The sequence below is a fragment of the Pantherophis guttatus genome, chromosome 1 (genome assembly GCF_059756535.1).
Source record: "Pantherophis guttatus breed Tessera chromosome 1, ASM5975653v1, whole genome shotgun sequence".
Lineage (NCBI taxonomy): Eukaryota > Metazoa > Chordata > Lepidosauria > Squamata > Colubridae > Pantherophis > Pantherophis guttatus.
This window is the reverse complement of record NC_142063.1, coordinates 308,815,491-308,836,555: the sequence shown is the minus strand read 5'-3', so window position 1 is coordinate 308,836,555 and position 21,065 is coordinate 308,815,491. Positions and strand designations below refer to the sequence as shown.

At 35.3% G+C, this 21,065-nt stretch overlaps 2 protein-coding genes across 4 annotated transcripts in view; one reads left to right on the top strand and one right to left on the bottom strand.

Annotated features, from left to right (window-relative positions):
• Positions 1-8,589, bottom strand: part of ABHD12 (abhydrolase domain containing 12, lysophospholipase) — a 30,175-nt gene extending 21,586 nt beyond the window's left edge. For both annotated transcript variants that reach the window (XM_034427460.3, XM_060692561.2), the window contains exon 1: positions 8,173-8,589. In XM_034427460.3, coding sequence (XP_034283351.2) covers positions 8,173-8,378 — 206 coding nt within the window. In that variant the 5' untranslated portion in view covers positions 8,379-8,589. The remainder of the gene's footprint in view (positions 1-8,172) is intronic.
• A 17-nt stretch (positions 8,590-8,606) lies between these two features.
• Positions 8,607-19,767, top strand: GINS1 (GINS complex subunit 1). Of its 2 annotated transcripts, none has more exons than XM_034427461.3 (8): positions 8,607-8,657; positions 10,188-11,282; positions 14,503-14,567; positions 16,110-16,205; positions 17,366-17,456; positions 18,107-18,223; positions 18,445-18,519; positions 19,124-19,767. In XM_034427461.3, exons 2-8 carry the CDS (start codon positions 11,208-11,210, stop codon positions 19,190-19,192), a joined length of 588 nt encoding a protein of 195 aa, XP_034283352.1. In that variant the 5' UTR covers positions 8,607-8,657; positions 10,188-11,207; the 3' UTR covers positions 19,193-19,767. The 2 variants fall into 2 exon arrangements, with proteins under 2 accessions (XP_034283352.1, XP_034283354.1); XM_034427463.3 differs by having other exon boundaries at positions 8,624-8,657; positions 10,188-10,383.
• The last annotated feature ends 1,298 nt before the right edge of the window (positions 19,768-21,065 follow it).

Here is a 21,065-nt window from a genome sequence, read left to right as displayed (position 1 = left end):
AGGGGAGGAAATGTAAATTTATCTTACGGACAAAATTCTTGTGAATACGTTTTGCTATAGGTTTAATTAAGATAACCACAGTGGATAATAATCATTACCAAAGTGTAGGCCACTTATTTGTGGCTATAGTCTCAATTATTACATAATCACAGTAATAGCTTCCTGTTTTTAATAAAGGTAGTCTCCTCCAGATAAAGTCCAACTCACAAACTCGTTTATGTAGAATTTGTTTGATAATAATGTGGATGTATTTTTGAGAAGATTTATAAACTGCTATATTATCATTTATATACAATCAACATTTGACATTCTGCTTTGTAAAGTAACATGAAGAAGTCCTGTCCTCTGCACTTAGAAAATATTAAAAAATTGCACTTTGACTAATAAGGAGTCCTAAAGGAAGAGACAGAGGAGAAGGACAATAATTAATATCAACACAACATTTACAGTGATTCCCTCAATTTAATGTTTAAAAATATCTAAATTTAATTTTCTTAACGTTTTTTTAAACAGATTGAAATAATGTAACAAAAATAGAAGGATCTCTTATCCAAATAACATATCTAATAATATACTGTGTGTTTTCTCTTACCATTATTATGATTAATAATGCTGAAAATGAATATGATAAAATTCATATAACTAAAGAGGGCAAATGTTATACAAAATGTTAAAAATATGATAATAAACAAATGAAACTAAAAGCTAATATCTAAATACCCAAACTGCCATTCAGGAAGTTTCCACCAACATTATTGCCCCTGCTCCTTTGATGTGCAGTTTGCAAGCCAATACTGCAACTACTTTATAATTAACTTCCTGCTGCAATAAGTAAGAAAAATAACATCCAATTTTTTTTTCTCATTTGGAAGTAATTGCTTTCTTCTTTGGCTACAAATTATAATGTGAAAAGGTGTTATTAGTGTTGAATTAATCCTCAGTAGACTGTTATTAACTCTCAGAATTCTTGTAGAACTTTTAAGAAAGGAATACTTTATTAGCCCAATTGTTAATGCTTTGGTGAGCATCCTAAACTAGAATCTACAATAGTAAATTCCAATCTCACTATTATAATATCCTTGTGCCACAGTAATCTTATATGACAGGGTTTCTTAAGCTTTGCTGTGCCCTGGCAAAGAGCTTTTCTGGGAAAAGAGCTCCGTGGACAACATGGCAGTTTTTTTGCCTAAGTTTGGCAGCAGGATTCTGGGCAATGATAATGAAGTACCAAGGATGGATGATGGTATTCCTGTTTCTGCATTTTGAGCAGGGAAAGCATTCCACTTCATAGCTTGCTTGTCACCTGGCCCCATTGCAGGGGGTTTATCAAGAGAGACTGCTGCCTCCTAAAAGGATGAACTACCTTCTTACAAAGAAAACAAGTCTATGTATGATAATGATTTGTTATTTACTTATTAAAAACATGTAATGAAACTCTAATTTAAGATGAGTTGCTAATTACTGAAAGCAATGTGAAATTTAGAACTTAGATTTAGAATAACTTTATTGTCATTTTGAATGTCCACTAATCGGCATACATTAAAATGAAAATTCATTGCATACAGCTCTCAAAGGGTCATCACTTCCAATATACACTATGTAAACATCACAAAACAAATTAATAAATACAAAATACCCACATATATTATATGACACAGAGAAACAACACAGTTCTCATTTGGATGTATATATACATGAGAAATTTATACATTACTACTGTTTGGCAGCATCTATTCCAAATATAATTGCTGTAGATTTCATATCTATAGCTGTCAACTGCCAGAACCACTCCTAAACTATTTTGCTTATAAAAGAAACTTCAGTCACATGTCCTATTTAGTTTCAGAATAAATAAATGTGGATATTGTAATTTAGCTGATTTTCTCTAAGGAAAAAAAAGTTCTTTTCTGGTGAGGTAGCACTTATTGGACAATTTTCATAATTTGGTGAATTACAGAGTCTTCAGCATTTTTCAGATTTGTCTGCGTTAGGGCAGAAAAGTCAGACAATTTCACTGATAAATTAGCAAAATTTAAAACTGTTCTTTCTATAGCAGCCAATACATAAAGAAATCAAGAAAAAAACATGAAGATACATCATATGATTATCATAGCAACATACTGATAAGGCCTTGTGATACTAATCAGCATTTGTACACAATTCTGCTTTGTTTTGATTTACTGTAAACTCAATTTGGGATACAGCTTCATTAGGATCTGCCTTCACTAAATTAAGGCCTATTTTCATCTTAGTCTCAGTATAACCAGCGCAGTGAGATTCAACTAACTAAAAACAGTTTTAATTTGAGGCTACAGATCTGTTAGTTGCCCCCTAAATAATCAAAGCAATTTCTCCTTTGCAAGTAGATCATGGAAACATTTAAAACTCTTGGACACAAGGAATATGTATCTGGTGCATAAGCTCATAGTGTACATGTAAACAGCAAGAAACAGACATAAACCATACTAGAACAACGAGAACTATATGGTCTTTCAGAAGGACAAGATATTGCCATGCAGAACACAGGGGGAATGCTATTTCACAGTGTAGGAACAGTGACAAAGAAGACACTTGGTTTTGAATGAGATCATTCTATCCTTTTGGAGCTGTTTTCAAGAATTGATTATGAAGCATTTAGTTAATAATGCTATCCCATTTCTTTTATTATTTTCTTTTCTGCAACAGAAAATCTGATGCTCCTCTGATGCAAAGTGATCTATTCCAGTTGTGATGGTACAACAGTCATAACTGTCAATACAGGTTGTAAGTCACTTTTTCCAAGGCCATTATAGCTTCAAACTATTATTAAGCAAATAATAATGTAATTAATACAAATAATGATGTAAATAGAATAGAATAGAATAGAATAGAATAGAATAGAATAGAATAGAATAGAATAGAATAGAACAGAACAGAACAGAATTGAATTAGACAGATGGACTAAACAGACATAACATTTACATTCTGTGTAATGCATTGTGTTTTTAGGTTGAAGTCAAATATTTTATTTCATGAACATATTTGACCTTCAGCCTTGCTCATTCCTGCCATTCCTGACTATGTGTGCCTTTTCTATTTAGAATTCTCTGCCTCACCTTCAAAAAAAAACCTTGTTATCTTCCCTCTAGCCCAATCTTTTCATTCATATAAATCAAAGATTATTTTTACAAATAGTCAAGCTGTGCATTCCTACTTATTTCTATTTGTTTTTAAATTCTCTAACATATTGTAGATCTTGAGACTCCAAGGATCTAATCATTGTGGAGATTTTCAAACTTTGAATACCATGACAATTAGCTTTTGCTGCTATGAATGGCAAATTATTTTAAAAGACAGCTAGTTTTAGATGCCATCTTTCAAAACATGCCCACTGCTTGGATTATACAAGCATGGCTTACTGTTCGGCCTATACAAGCATGCTATAGCTTATCTAGGAAAGCAGGAATGAGTTTTGATGTTCTCATAATGTACGTGATGTACATTATGTACCTGAACATTGATTTTAAAATATCACCCCTTCTAAATTAGATGCAACTCCCATCTTGAGAGCCCTTAATTAATAGATTTAGGTTCATTATCAGCCCTAATTTAGATTTCACATTAAACGTACAAGGAAATAATTTAACAGAGACCTTGCCTTGTGCCAAACAGATCCACAATCAACAACAACAATCTGTTCAAAAACAGAAAATATGGGACCTGAAAGATCACCTAATTTAGCTGTATAAATCACTCCAGAAATGTTACACGTATCTATATAGAAGAGGAGCTAACTTTAACACTTCTTTGCCTAGAGGTCTTTGCAACATAAAAATGATCACCAAATTTATGCTTATTCTTAAATTTAAGGAAGTAATTAGTAGTAATATTAAGAAGAACAGGCAGAGTTTTAAGTAGCAACTATGTAACATGGGACAATTTTAAAAAAATACAGAATCTTGGAAAACTGAAAGGGGAGATGAATAAAGATCTTTTATAACATTATACTCCTCTTCAGCCACATTAAAAAGAAAAGAATAGAGACAAGATTCTCTTCCATATAATAATTACACGTATTAAGCATCAAATAACTATTTTCTTTATGGCTTACCAACAGATTCCTGCCTAAATTGGGAGTGCCACAATAATGACAAAATATGAACCTATTTTCATTAACTTTACATACGGTATAGTGTGTACTTCTTTCTCCTATAGGACTATTAATGTATTTTCATGTCAATGTTCATCATTCCTTTAAGGATGTTTATATTTGCTTTTTTACCAAGCTTACATACTGCTCCAAACTTATCACCCTCTCAGTAGCTTATAGATGGTTAGAAACTTAAAACAGGACAACATAACTGTAAAATTTCTCAGCATCAAGAAATAACCTTAAGCATTAGATATTTCAAAGGATAATTTTCCCAAAGAATCTACAAAAATAAGATAGGAAAGGTACAGCTTCTGGTTCTGGAAGCAAATAATAAAGATAAAGGGATCTACTACACCCCTTAAATGTAACAGAAGATGTATAAGTATACATAAACTTCTCTGCTAGTGTCAGGGAAATATTTAGTGAATCACAAGGTACATGTCTTCATCCATCAGGAGCCGGGTTCCATTTTCCTCAAAAAGATTTTGACTATAAGGGGTAGGGTAAGAGGTCCTTGAATAAAAGTTTGTGAGGAGATGGTAAAATAGCTTCTATGAAAAAATATGACTGCTTCCTTGCTGTAGTAGTGTGTATAATCCTAAAGTCCAAGAATACTTTGGACAGCAAAGAGAACCTGAACTGAAATTCCCAAAACAACACAAAGGAATTCTGCTGTGCTTTGAATCAGTGCAGTTGAATATCAGCCTTCATAGTACTTACTGAGATTAAAATAGGCTCTCTAGAGATTCAGTTAGGTATGAGAGATTTTGGTTCTTTTTTTAAAACCAGGAGTTTACCATGGAATTGAACTTGTACATAGATTAAGATGTGCCTACTACTAAGCTATAACACTTGTTCTATTTAAAATTATTTGTATAAACAATGAATAATTACTCCCAGTGATGGTTACAACTATTATTCCTTTGAGATGGAAAGAATATAGCCACAGAGATTAGTGTTAGATTTATTTACTTTGGCTCATCTTAGCAACCCAAAGACCTCTATTTTATGTAGCCTTTAAAACAGAATACGAAATAAGAATGAAGATTTCAACAATCATAGACAAAACCTAAATAAAATTAGAAACAAAATAAATATAATTTTAAATATAAATAAGTTTCAGTGAGTTGAGTAGGGCTTATTTCCACGTAAACATTGATTATATTGTGGCATATAGTTATGAATTCTTTATTCATGTTAATTTGTTAAAAAGTGAACCTATGATATCCTATGATTGGATCAATATTAAAAAGAAAGGATCTGAAGATGCAGAACACAGGTTGAAAAAAAAAGACAAACCTTTAGGATTCATGCTATTTTTAAATGCTGGACTTCATAAAATTTCAATTCTTTAAAAATGGATGATAATCTCAATTTTTCCAAATCTCGCAGTATTTTTTAAATTTAGATCTTGCATGATCTGATAGTTTTACAACACTACACACAATTTTAAAATTATTATTCACCATTAAGATACTGCAGATACTGTGTCTGCAGAACAATGGTAACAACCATTTTTACATCTGTAGTTACTTATTGACAATTGAATCATCTGGCTCAGAAGGTGATCAAAGGTTATCAGAAGAAAAATTAGCTTCTAACAGGGTAAAAGGTAAAACCAAAAAAGATCTTTACTAATATTATGTTGTAATAATAGATCTAATACAACAGGATACATGGTTGGCCAACCACAATTCTCAGAACTGTCAATATTCCCTAACATTGAAAAATACTCATCTTTCTGGGTGTCTCCTGTATTAATGAAGAGTTACTAATCATTTGTTTTCTGATACCTCAATAATAGGAATGTCAAGTATGAAACATACTACTTTCTTTTCATAAACCAAATGTTCCTTTCAGGGCCAGATTTAGATGAAAAGAGGCCCTAGGCTATTCCATTTATGAGGCCCTTTCACCTATAGTGAAAGTGTAATTTTAATTTTGCTAACAATTTGAATGTAGGCTCCTCTTGATTTTGAGGCCCTAGGCTGAAGCCTAGTTAGCCTATAGGAAAATCCGGCCCTGGTTCCTTTGCTTAACTATGCAGAAATAGTTGAAAGTTCCACTCAGTTTAACAAAGTATACTTTAAAATATAGTCCTCAAACTAAAACCAATTCACTTAGTGACAAACAGCGCTGAAAAGAGTGACATGACCTTTTTTGCACTTATGACCATTGCAGCATACCCATGGTCATATGATCAACTGGCATGTATTTATGATGGTTGCAGTATCCTGGGGTCATATGATCGATCACTTTTTGTGAACTTTTGACAAACAAAGTCAATGGGGAAGCCAGATTCACTTAACAATAATATTACTAACTTAATAACGGCAGTGATACAACTGAGGCAGGAAAAGGTTGTAAAATGGGGCAAAACTCACTTAACTGACTTGTTTAGCAACAGAAATGTTGGGCTCAATTGTGGTCATAAATTGAGAACTACCTGTACACATTCGTAGGATTATACTAAGGTTCCATATTATTCTGACATAGAGAACCTTCATTCCTTAACTCTGAAAAACACAGATTCAAATTTTCTCTAACAAAGATAACTAATTATAACATCAAGTAGCAAACGTTTTAAAGCTGGCATTCCACATCAGGACTATGTACCTTTTCTTGCCTATTAAAGGATTGCTTAGATTCACAAACGAAAAAAAATAGGTGATAGGACAAAAACAAAATATGGCACCAAGAAAAAATGGTTTAAACCTAATTAAAATTAAATGAATTAAATGTTTTATTTATTAAATTTATACTATGCCCATCTCACTATCAAGCAACTCGGAGCGCTGTTACCTAATCCAATTAATTTCCTCATTTTTGTTACAGAAAAATATATTAAAAAAACAATTCAGTGCCAATTCTGTATCCAGACCTTTGGGACTGTATCCAAGAATGGGAGGAACACATACCCAGCTGTATCACCCAAAGGAGAAAAAGGAGCAGAGATTCTGAGGAACATGTTTTTTCATGTTTGTGGAAGATGGAAAAATAAACATCCTAAGTGTTTTTAAAACAGGGGGATGTGTGTTTGCTTTCAAACAGCTGTGTACTGGTGTGATTTGCAAAAAATCATAGGAGAAAGCTCCGCTGTGTATGCCACTCTGAGCTCAGGAAGGAAAGGTGGGTTATAAATTTAACAAAGATGAGGTTTTAAGAAATTTAATGAAAGACACAGATGTTGACAGACACACAAAAGGGTTAAAAACAGATACCGGTAGTTTATGTTTTTATATGCCTTCCAATTATTTTTAATTCTTTCTCTGATATCTAAGCCCAATCGCGAAAGCTTCAGGAGTTATTTCATCTCAAAAGTGAAGTAAACCGATATGGAAGTAGATACATATTTCTTTCAATCCCACGCTATAAACTAAAGACAAACTCGACCGATTATCTATTGAGACTGTTCTGCTCTTTCTTTTCCTTAGGCTGAAGCTTTCCCATATGCTCCATCCCAGCCACTTTATCTGGCCCAGTGGCAAAATACAGCGCCTGGCTGGCTATAAAACCCGATACACGGTACAGTATCGCCTCCTTGACCTGCTGCAGTCGCAGCCTGTAAACCGAATGCAGCACTAAAGAGCAGGGAATGCTCTGGAGTAAAAAAAAAAACCCAAACTCCACGGAGGGCCGCGGCGTTTTCGGTTCCTTCTCGCCGACCCTCCTCGGGCTGCAGTCGCCCGCGCCCGCGCCCGCCCCCGCCCCCCCCCCCAATCCAGCCTACCGCGAACCTGCACGGCCAGCCCCGAAAGGCGGAGGGACGAAAGGAGAACGCCAAGGGCATTGCTCCGCAAATTGCAAACGGGGGGCTACGCCGGGGCCAACCCGCCGCAAACAGCAAAGCCCCAAGAAGGGAAGAGGCGGCCGGCCAGCGGCGGTAAAGCCGAACGGATTGTCTGCCCGTTGCCAAGGAGACAAGACCGAGGTCGAGCTTGCGAGGACCGCGGGTGCAAGGACGGCAGAGAAAGGGTTGCCACCGGCTGCCAGGAGCCGAACGGGGTGGGGAGTGGGGGCCGTTATGCTACGGGTCTCACCTGCCGAGTGCCCGCTTCATAGCAGAGTCACCGGCAGCCCGGGCGCTGCCTGCCAAATGCGGGCTGGATCTCAAGCTGAAGCCCTTATCCAGCGAAGGAGAAGAGGAAGACGAAGCGGCGGCGGCGGCAGCAGCGGCGGCTGAAGCCGGAGCGGAGGAGGCAAAGCGCTCATGCTCCAAGGTGACGGACTCGTTCCGCTTTCTCATGCCGGCGGTGCCAACGCACGGGCGGTGCCACTTCCACTCTGCCTCAGGGAAGAAGCCTCTGACCCGAACCCGACGCCTCTTTCGCCTACATTATACCGACAACAACCCGACAACCGAGAGGATAGCAGCGCTTCCCGCTTGCTACCAATCAGAAAAGGACTAGGCCCACGTGACCTTCTACGCGTCGCGGATCAACGTAGCTGGAGCGAATGATCGTTTCTTCAGCTTTGTTACTGAATTGCCCACATCGAAGATGGCTCCTGGGGGCGGGGGTTTAAGGTACGATGGGATAAACGATGATTACTTTTCCCCTAAAAAATAATTACGAGCAGCTATGCAAATACAGCATATGGAAGGCAGGTGAAAACCCGTGTGCTTATTTTTGTAGAATTTGCACTTTCTTGTCTGTTGTTGAACCTTATAGCTTGCAGGTCTAGGATGCAAAAATTCGGATCACCGGTAGATGATAGCAAGAAATTAGTTGTTTACATCACCTTGCTATCTCTAGTAGTTGTGGGGATCTTTGTAGCCCGGATCGGATATCACTAAATATATAAACCATTAGATTTGTTTTTTTCATTGCACAGTGGTATATTGTAAAGTGGGTCATGCTGCATACGATGCAGGCTGCTGCTGCATGAAAGAAAAGATCATCTGTAACCTCTAATAATTTCCAATAAATTGCTGACAGTGTTTTGTGGATACTCTGTCACTACACCTAATAGCCAAGGGAAGTTATTAAAAGTACTTTTACTCTTGTATTTAATAGAAAGGACTCCCTACAAAACAATATATCATGGCTTATGGTGCATACAAAAAGATATCAAAATGGAGAAGTGATAAAAGTGCAAAAATTACAGTACTGAGAACATTTTATAATCTGCTTATAATTTGTATAATATAGTTAAAAGCTACAATAGGAACAATTATAACACCCAATCTAAATATCATTTTGGGAAAGTCAAACCCTTGGTGAGCCATTTGAACAGTGCTGCTTTCTTTCACTTCACTGGAGCTTAATGGAATTGTTGCAGCTAAGCCCCAATTGAAGAAAAGCTAAAAACAGTTGATAGTTTACATTTTTTGAGCACCATGAAATATGAGTTGTTTCACCATTTGTTAAAAGAAAAGATTCCCAAATATACTAAAACAAGTAGTAGAAAAACACTCTCAAAATATATTAATTCCTTCTGAAAGACAAAAATACAATGAGTTTACAATAGTCATTAAAATGCATTAAACAAAAGTGAAAGGCTTATAATGGGAACTCAGAATCCATCCACAAAAGGCTTAATGTAATACATTATAATGTAATGTAACTACATATAATGTAGTACATTAGTTGATGTGTTTAGTGCAATAATGACTTTAATTAAATTCATTTATTTAATCCTAATTAGCTGCAGAAATCATAGTGGCCTGGTTCATACAGACTTGCTGCCAAACCATGTTGTTTGGTGTTATTATGATTGAACAGTTCATAAATTTGGCAGAGGTGGGGAGGAGTGAATTAATTGCATAGCATAGGATTGTAGTCAAAGATTTAAAAGGATAGTTCATGGGAGAGAATAAACTTCACAGATTCCTGTTGAAAAATGCAAGATGTGGCTTTGAATTCTGATAGAACTGCCTATTTTCCATCTTGCTTGAGGTGCATTATTTTCTGATAAAATATTTGGTCAAATGTTTAGATAAGGTTACATATCTACAATAAAAAATATTTATACCTGAAAAAATTACATAAAATTTTATTTAAAAAGGAAGACAGTGCCATGAAAGTGGATTGATGGTAGGTTATCCTTTATGCAGGTAAAGCTAAAAAGACCCATGTCCAAAAAGACCAACGTCTTCAAAGAAAAAACAAGAAAGTCCAGTTGCCTCTTGAAAAAGCATCTTTGGGACACCCATGTCCAGTACTGGAGCCACTTAACAATCCTGTTGGAGTTACTACCGAGCAGATTTACTTAGAACAGTGTGAAATAGCCAAGAACATATTCTTGCAAAGGTAACTTTGATATCAGTAAGAAGCCCTTACATGTGTTAGAAAAACAATGAAGAGATCTGTAGCATCTCAAAAACATAGAAGCTGGATCAAACTTAAAGGACTACTTAGTTACAGCATTCTATTCTCGCTGTAGCCAACCAGATGGTTCTACAAAGCTTGTAAATACACGAGAGCTGCTTAATGTCATTGATAATATATTTGTAACTAGATAGATCTATCCAGAAAAAATGGACTATTTTATCACATAGTATATATACTGTATGAGGTGGTTGGATGGAATCACTGAAGCAGTCGGCGTGAGATTAAATGGACTCCGGGGGGTGATAGAGGACAGGAAGGCCTGGAGGAACGTTGTCCATGGGGTCATGATGGGCCGGACACAACTTTGTGACTAACAACAACATATACTGTACAATTCCAAAGGCTCTGGAACTTTAGCCTTTCCAGAGTGTGTGTTAAAAAAAAAAATCAGTACAGTTGAAATACATCAACCTGTGAACTTTTCATTGGAGAAGAAGTGAAAAACAATGTTTTTAGTGGAAATAGTTAAACGTTCGCTTAGGGTTCATAAATCGCAAGAATTCGGAGCGCATTCTAAATCTTTCCAAGTACCGCTCTGACTTTCATTGGTTCCTCAGTTTTTTGCGAAGTTCGGCGTTTTGTCCCTTTCCCTATTCCGTAATAAGTAGTTGCTGAAGGCGGGACATTTTCCCCCCTTCCCATTCTTCCAAGGAATCCAGTCTTCCTATTGGTCGAGCAGTACGAGGCGCGATTTACTACTCGCCCGCCCGCCGTCCGAGTTCTCGGTTGTTCCTGTAGCTGTCATGTTTTGCGAGAAAGCGACCGAACTGGTGCGAGAGCTCTACCGCGCGAGCGATGGGCAGCTTCCTGCCTTCAACGTAAGTTTTTGTCGCGCGCGCGCTTCGCATGTCTAACGCCTTGCCGTGGTCCGACTTGCTGAGTCCGCGGCAGCCTTTGAGGCGACTGGCGTGAAGGCGAGGCGCGAACCGATTCGTTTTTTTCACACACAGTGGAGGCTCGGCCTTGAATTGATAGTATTCCAACGGTTTTTATTTTATTTACAGTATTTAATCACCTCGCTTCATTATTTGTGCCGAAGGCTCTCAGGGCAAAATCTTACACCCAGATCTAATACTGTAGCCTGGTCCAACCCAGCCTCTTCCGTGAGTTGGATTATTAGAGACCGATCATCCTTCGGCAGGTTCAGATTTTGGCTGGGTTTTCAGCAGCCGTTGGAGACACATTTTCCTTTGTAAGAAATCTCAAGAAGCAGCTTATGAGTCCAAGTGAAGCAAAGCTGAGAGGGCTGGGCGGCTGGCACTAACTCACCTTTCTTTAGCATCCCTTCCTTCTCTCCCACCAATGGTGGACCTGGAGCCCAATGACTGAATGACTGTGTGGGTTGTTTTTGTTCTTCCTTATCCTTCTCTTCCTCCTCCTCCTCTTCCTCCTCCTCCTTTTCTTCATTTTCTTCTTCATTCTTATTCTTGAGAAAAAGTTGCTAGGTTGCTGCTTCGTGTTATGATCAAATTAAGAGTCTTGTTTCCATAAAATTCCAGATTTAAAAAATGGATGCCCCACTTGAGAGATGAAATATTGATCTAAATTCCTCTTTTCCTCAGCAGCTAGGTCGGATGCTTCTGGAATTGTATATATTAATAATGCTAAACAGCAACGGGGCAATCCCCTAATTGACATAGAACTTTTGTTCTTATGAAACTTTAAAGCAAGAATTGGCCCTTCACTTTGTGCTTGCCAGGTTTGCTGCCCACCTAACTTAAAAATAATATATTTTAAAATATTTAATATACTTAATAATTTAAAATGGATGCTGGGATATTGCAAATAGAATGCCATTTTAGCACATATTATTTTTTTACTATTATTTATTTATACATTTATAGATTACCAAATCCATTATGACTCTTGGCAGTTCTCAAAGATACATAAGCAGACAGATATCAAAATAAAAATACATAAGTTAATGAAAACAGAATTAAATTGAATTAAAAAATCAAACTGTAGTTAAACTAAGAAGGAATCAAGGCCCAAATACCCTTTGAAGAAATCTGGTTTGAGCAGTTTTTGGAAGGCTATCAGGATTGGATGTCCATTGGAAAGCTATTTCAAGGGATTGGCATAGCCATTGAAAAGCTACAGTACTGAATCTCAGTCCCTAAAGTGAAATATTGCTAATAGTTTTTCAATAATAAAACAAACTGGTTGGGTCAATTCCAAAGGATAATGCAGTCCTCCAGCTGTAGGGGTTTATAGTTTAGTAGCAACACTTTTAATTCACTAAGAAGCTTGCTGCCAACCATTGCAGCCCACGGTAGTTGTGTAAGGAGTACAGCTTACTGGCAAACATGGGCCACTGCAGCCTAACCAAATGGCAGTTTCTTAATGATCTCCAAAAGCTGTCACATAACAAAATATGTTGAATTAATTTAAGTGGATGGCAATGAGAATATGAGTCCTGCAGCAGCAAGATTCTCCTGCTCTAGATAGGTACTAAACGAAAGATCAATTGGGAACCCGGTATCAAAACAACTTACCTTATGTGCGGCCAGAATTTGAAAACAACATTTAATACAGTACAGTACTTGAGCAAAATGGTTTGGTTGAGATCGGCATATGTGGGACTGATTGGGGTAGATTGTAGGGGTGACACTGAAATATAATTTTATATTTTATTTATCCATATATTAAATTATTGTATTTTATTCCAATCTCATTTTAAATTGTATTTTATTCCAATTTCATTTTAGATTGTTTTTATCGGATTTTAGTAATAATTTGTGTTTGGAACTGTGATATGGCCCATGGGCTAATCAATAAAGTAAACTAACTAACTAGATAGGGCTACAACTGGCACACCAGCTGAACCTGAAAAAAGCCTCTCTCCTCCCCCCGACTCCATCTACTTGTACTAGTCTAGCAGGAGCTGATTTGATTATTTAGGTTTAATTTAAGAAGCAGACTAGAATCTTTATGTCACTCTACCAAGATAAATGCTGGGTAAACAAATAACCTCAATGGACAGGTGATAACTATTGTAAGTGTTTGTTTGGATTCACTTTCAATCTGTTCTATCCAACCATATCTAATCCAAACTCTTGTCCAAATTCTAAGAACCTCCAGAAGCCAGAATAGAATTTCAGTGGCATTACTAGTTTGACCTAGGATAGCAGTTTAAAGCCAAGTATCATCAGCATATTGATGATATTGAATTCCAGACCACCAGATTAACTCTTACAATGGCTTCATGTAAATGGTGAATTAGAATGGGAAAGAACTAACCCTTGTAACATCCCACAAGGGAGTAGCTATCCAGCCAATCTCTCCTTATCTCCCCTGCTCATCAGCTGAAGCTGCACACTGAAGAAGAACCACCACAAAATGATGCCGTAATCCCCAACTCTCACAAACAGTCCAGAAGGATATTATAGTTATCATCTAAAATAAACAGAATGGGCACATTTCTTCCAGGTCCAAAGGCAGCCATCTGCTAGTGCATCCAATTCTGTCTACATTTTTTCAATAAGATATCTCAATCAATCACTGTTAGAAATGTGGAAAACTTGAAAGGAAATTTTATGATGTTTAATGGGCTTGTAAAATAGATATTGGACACAAATACATATAGTAATGCAGAGAATTTTATAACATTCATATGAAACCAGAATATTTCATATTAGGATTTATGGCCAGACAAGTAGAAAATTCTCATGGATAATTGTTTTTAAATATGGAAACTGCAGCAAGGTTATTGTATGCACAAAGATGGAAAAATACAGAACCTTGGTACATAATTTGGGAAGGGGAAGATTGTAATCATTATGCTTTTAACTGTTACAAAAAAGATCAGAAGTGACTTCTTTAAATATGTCTCTTTTTTTGTTCTTTCACTTTCGCTTTTATTCCTTTATATTTTATTTTTCTATTTCCCTTTTATGTTTCTGTAGTTTTTAGGCTTATGTAAAATCTTTAAATAAAATTATATTTTAAAAGTTATATTTTTATTTGCTGAAGCATTTTACTTGAATTAATTAGGTTAGTAATTAAATAACCATTGTATTTGGTATTTTCCTTTCCCAGGAAGACGGGATAAGACAAGTACTTGAAGAGATGAAAGCATTGTATGAGCAGAACCAAATTGATGTGTAAGTCAATCTCATCAATAAAAGAATAATTTGTCTACATAAAATAGTTTAAATATTTTAAAAATGAAGACTGATTCACATTTTGCATGAAAAGAAATGCCGTTAAATATAGCTACCAGAATCCAAGCAGGCAGCAGCTTGTTTGAGCTCAGAAGTTAGCAGCATTGAGCCTAGTTAGACAGAACCACTAGGAAACATCAGGCAAATAAACTTGATTGGAAATTAAAACAACAAAACTCCCAAAAGAAAGCAATGTCATATCAATCAATCACTGTCTTAGTTTAATAATGACAAAAGTATTGTCTCATCATTATAAACAACTTCACTACATCTTCTGATGCAGACTAACATTTTGGAGAAAGATAATAGTACAGATAGACCTCAATTTACAACAGTCCATTTAGTGACCATTCAAAGTTACAATGGCACTAAAGAAAGTGACTCATGATCATTTTTCATACTTACAACCATTGTAGCATCCCCATGATCACGTGATCAAAATTCAGATGCTTGGCAGTTGATTAATATTTATGACAGTTGGTGTCCTGAGGTCATGTGATCATCTTTTGCAACTTTCTGATAAGCAAAGACAATGGGGAAGCCAAATTTACTTAATAACCTTGTTATTAACTTAAAAACTGCAGTGATTCACTTAACAACTATGGTAAGGAAGATCGTAAAATGGGACAAAATTCACTCAACGAATGTCTTGCTTAGGAACAGAAATGTTGGGCTCAATTGTAGCTATAAGTCAAGGACTATTTGTATATACCCAATGTCACTTTATCTAGCAAATGTACAATATGGCCTAGATGCCATGTCATGGTAAAGAAATATACTTTCTTTGCGCTGAGTTTTAGAAAAGAGTAAAAGTGGCGAGATTGCTTTGGGCTGCTTGTAAAGTCCCTCTTTCTTTGCAAAATAAATGATTCTTCCCCCCAAATATGTGTGTCACAAAACCAGGCAGAGTATACTTTTTGTTTAGCTTTTATGAATGCAGAGCCTGAAAAAGTATACAGTAATTGCATGCTAGAGGAGCAATGTGGGAACAATCTTCTATAGATTTTTTTTTTTCAGTACAAAAATATCCTTTCCTAAATTAGAAACAGAAAACTAACAGCAGAAAAAGATCGAGTGGTCCATCAAGTCTGCCCTTTGAGGGTTTTTTATTGCATTTTTTATTTTTTAAATTTTTGTCAGATGATGGGCATTTGTTTATCCCAATTAAAGATGGTTCCAAGCTTCCACTACTCTTTCTGTGAAGTAATACTTTCTAATGTTACTGTTGAACTTCCCTCCTGTCAGTTTGAGGTTATGCTGATTTGTTGATTTTTTAAATTGATTTTTGTTTAATATTGAAAACACTGCCTTCTAGTCTTATTCACACCTTTTGCAAGTCTTTGCAATTCATAGCAAAATTGAGATGAAACTTGAAACTTGCTGTATATAATAAGTATAAACTAATAGCATGAACCAATCACATGTTTGTATGTTTTGAGTTCAAAATATATTTAGCTAATATAGTTCTACTATTATTACCAGAAATGAAGCCAAGTCAGGTCACAGTGAGTTGATTACAACAATCAAATTTCGCCATTGCTCTCTGCTGAGAAACCGAAGATGTGTTGTTGCATACTTGTAAGTGTCTAATGGTCCTCTGTGAAATTCTCAATTCTTCCAAGATCAGATTGTTTTACTTTTGAGATTGATATTTTTAATGGAATTGTACAAGACTTTAGATTCTTAACTGTATTGATAATCTGGCTGTACAGGTAGTCCTCGATTTACAACAGTTCATTTAGTGACTGAAGTTACAACGGCACTGAAAAAAGTGGCTTATGACCATTTTTCACACTTACACCTTGACACTGACACTTGCAATATCCCCATGGTCATATGATCAAAATTCAGATATTTAGCAACTGACTCATATTTATGATGGTTGCAGTGTCCCAGGGGTCATGTGATCATCCTTTGTGCCCTTCTGACATGCAAAGTCAATGGGGAAACCAGATTCATTTAACAACCATGCTACTAACAACAATTGCAGTGATTCATTTAGCAAATGTGCCAAGAAAGGTCATAAAATGAAGCAAAACTTAACAAAAGTGTTGCTTAGCAACATAAATTTTGAGCTCCATTATGATCATAAATCGAGAACTATCTGTAAATAGCTTTAAATAAAGAAAGTATGTGGGAGATGTATTTAGCTAGAATTTATCAGCAGTATTATTTAATGATTGAAGTGCTTGTGTACACAAAATTGTAAAGCACTCATTCACTATTAATTGTTCTAATGTTATTGATCATATTCTACAGGTAAGGACTTTTGCAGGTATTTCAAAGAGGTGCAACTTTACTTGTAGTTTCTTACATAGTAAATGAACTGTATACTTTTGTAACACTAGAACAAAATTTATCTTTGTGTAATAAATTTATGTAATTTTAAAATTTCAATATTTTTGATGAAAAATAGGGCAATGACTTTGCATTTGAAAGAAAAGACTGTTTTGGAGTGCAACAGAATGAGAATATATCATACCTGTTTGCAACTTCTTAAAGCAGAAATGTCTAACCCTTCCCCCCCCCCCCTAAGATTGTGCAGCTACTTTTTGCAGCTCCTTTGAATCCCGTGGGAAAAATATATTTGATTTAAGGAACTGCAGATATAAGTTACATTTTCCATTCTACCCAATTCAAATCATCTCTTTTTCTTTCAAATTGAAAGTGATGCATAGCCCTATTAGAAATAGTGTACAGTAATGAATTAAATATGTTTCCACTGTTACTATATTTAGGTATGATCGCTTACTTCGCCTCCGGGCACTTAGGTGGGAATATGGTAGTGTCTTGCCAAATGCTGTTCGATTTCACATGTCAGCGGATGAAGTAAGCTCTCTCTCCCTCCCCCCCCCTCTGTGTGTGTCTGTGTGTGTGTGTGTAGCTTCAGAAGATTATAGGAAATATAGGAATATAAGAAGAGTGTATTAAGTACAAATATTAATTTAAAATCACCACATCACTTTAAACATATAGAATTTTCACAAAATCTGCTTAGCAATTATATTAGGTCATTGAGGAAACGGTTCACTGAAGATGGAAGTTTTAGGAATAACTGGTACTGGTTCTATAAACCAAAATTTATGGCTTAGCCTCATATGCAACTATAGCTGGTTATGGTTTATTCAGTAAAATAGAGTTCAACAAACCCTAACATTGTGAAATGTGTAAACCTATTGTAACACTTATGCTCCAAAATATTCTGATTTTATTTAGTTAGGCAGATGGAATCACTTTTAATTCTCAGGTATACTAAGAATACATTGTTTACAGTTTTACTCTCAGATGAAGTTTAGTGACAATTATGTAGTTTTTTTTCAATACATGATCTATAGAAACTAGAAATCATTATTAAGTAGAATTTCTGAGATTTCAGACTTCACTCTATTTGTATTGTCTTTTAATAGTTTGGAAGGATATCTAACTTAACAGTATATATAAGTGATACTTAACTTCATGATTAAACTTTTTATATTTAGATACTTTGGTTTAACCAATATAAAAAGTCGTTGGCTACCTATATGAGATCAATAGGAGGAGGAGATGGCCTTGATCTTACACAAGACATTAAACCTCCCAAAAACTTGTACATTGAAGTAAGTAAAACTGAAGATTATATACTATTTTTTTAAAAAAGAAAACCTTGGTTCATTATCAAACTTGAAAATATACAAAATTATGTAATATAATCACTGCAATCTAAATTTAATTCATTATGCTGCTCAGAAAAGAGCCTAATTTATGTAACAGAAGAACTTCTTAATACAGGCTTATGCTTAATTTACCAATAATGCACTACTCATTATTTTTCCTTTAGGTTCGGTGTTTGAAAGATTATGGAGAATTTGAAATTGATGATGGTACAACAATTCTGCTGAAGAAGAATAGCCAGGTATTTATAAGTAGACAAGATCTATTATTATTTTTGCCCTATTAGTAAACAAATATTCTAAGCAGCATCAGAAAGTATTCTTTCCATTTCCCATAAATAAGAAAAAAAGTTATGTAGAAGAGAGAATTTGGTCAATCTGGGGCACAGCGCATCTATGAAACCATTTTTTCTTACCTCTGTTCCACCTCATTCTAATACCATCTTGAGCATTTAAATTGTAGTTCCAGGTATACTTAATTAGAAGTTGTATTAAATCCAACAAAATTCATTTTGAATGAATGCATATTAAACTAAAAATTATATAATTCTCTTTATGAACTAAATATTTTCTCGCTGGAAGTTAATTGAGGGAAAACATATTTTTCAATGCCGAAGAATTAAATACACAAAATTTCATTTTTTTCCTTGAGGATTTCCCCTTAAAAATCCAATTATTGGCTAAGCTTTGGAGACTGATGTTAGGCTAAGTATCTAAAGGTACAGATACAGACAATTCCTACATAATTTCATATTACTTTTCATGTTGCCTTGTGGGTTTGGGTGGTGCATAAAAAAGATAAATATTTCCTTAGATTTGACAATGGATTTTTTTTTTTCTCTTTAGCATTTCTTACCACGCTGGAAATGTGAACAATTAATCAGGCAAGGTATTCTGGAGCACATTCTATCATAAACTGTATTTACAAGACTGCTAAAATACACATAAATTAAATATTTTTGCAGATTTTAAAATAGGGTCAAAAATCATTTTTTTCCTCATTTTATAATCTTTTTTTAAAAAAAAAATAAGTTTAAAGTTATTATTAGAAGCAGACAAATAATATTTTGTGAAGAGGAAAGATGTGATATGTACAAGACCTTTCTCCAAAAACAAGTAGATTGTTTTTGTTCATTGCCTCAATTATTACTTCTATATTTGGATAGCTTTTGGGATTAAAGTTACTTTGTTTTGGTCTCTCTGGCCTTTTTGTATTAAAAAAAAAATTAATGGACCAAATGCCATAACTCTTTCATATTGCTTTGTGCTATTTGAAATCATGTAATAATCCTTTGTAAATATTTAAATATTTTTATATGATGTTATGTTGCATGTGATTTCTATAGTAGATGTGTTATGACTACAATCACTTTTGTGATGTTTTCAGTTACCATGCTAGCCTTAAAAGTACCCATGGATTTCTGGCAGAATCCACCCAAATTACAAAGTTATATAATAAAATTTTCCATAGTAAGTTTTTAACTAATCAAGATAATCTGTTTCTTAGTAGTTTTCGTGACATTGGAACTATACAATTCGAGCAGTTTATTTCATTTTAGATGGAGGAAGAAGTATGTGCATTATTAGTGTACATTCATTAATATAATGAAACAAGTTTTTAAAAAATCATGACTTCAATAATTTCAAGCAGAAATTAAATGCATTAGGAAGACAAAAAGGAAACATGTTAAGGCATCTTTGAAAGAGTGTTGCACAGATTTTCAAAAATAATCTATTTCATCTTTTGAAAGTACTATATAAAACAATGTCTTCAATTCTCATTTCAATCAAGCAGTCCAGAAAATAGTAAAGATGGAGTTCTTGGAGAACAAACTTGAATGTACAATTCCCAAAGTATTTATTCCAATCAAAATGAGCTCCGTCCGTCTAACTCTGCCAAATGCTGGACTGAAATGGCAAAATTAATTTAATTATCAAAATATATTTAGGTTTGTATTCCAACTAGTAATATACCTGTGCCTGTTTGCCTATTTTCTGTATTTTTTGCTTTTCCCTCTTCATAGAATTTCCTCCATTGCAGAGGGAAGAGATTGCTTGAACAACCTGTCTCCTCCTAAACTGCTTTTGTTTGCAGCACAGCATTTTCCTTAAAGGTGATAGACACAGGAATCTCCCTTCCTGTTAACAAGCTCAGTGACCTTGATCAGTTACTAGCACCCTGGGCCAGCTTCCACTGAAGCTGAAATTGGCAGGATCCTAATCAGTTTCAGCCTAAAGGTTTTCTTTTGCCTCCAGCCAGGAGCTAAGAAAGCATAAAAGCATTCCTTTCAGTGTGTATTCCCCATTATGTGCTTGCTTACTGTCTTGTAATCTCTTCCTCTCCAATTAGTGCAAATACAGTACATTGATTTCCCCTTGCTAATTATCCCAGAACTGAAATAGGGATTCCAAAGGACAGGGAAATAGGGGAGAGACAAGCTGTCTGTAAGATTTATCTTTTTTTCTCAGCTTCCTTGCAGCCAAGTTCTGGAACATAAACTTTCCTGCTGTTAGTGCTCATCCAGTTGTTTTGAGTTTGTATCCTTCTGATGCTGCATCTGTGGGCAATTTCTTATTGTCTTGGCGTCCCCGTTAGTATTCTTTGTTCTCGCCCTGCAAATTTTAAATCAAGTGTAGATGTAGAGATTGACAACTCCCTTCTTTGATAAGTACATAAAATATAAATTGGTCAGTTGTTTTTCTCTTCTTGCAAGCATGATTTGAGATAAGGCACAAATTCTACATTCCCAGGTTGAACTGAATGTTTCCATTTTAGTCAAGGAGCCAA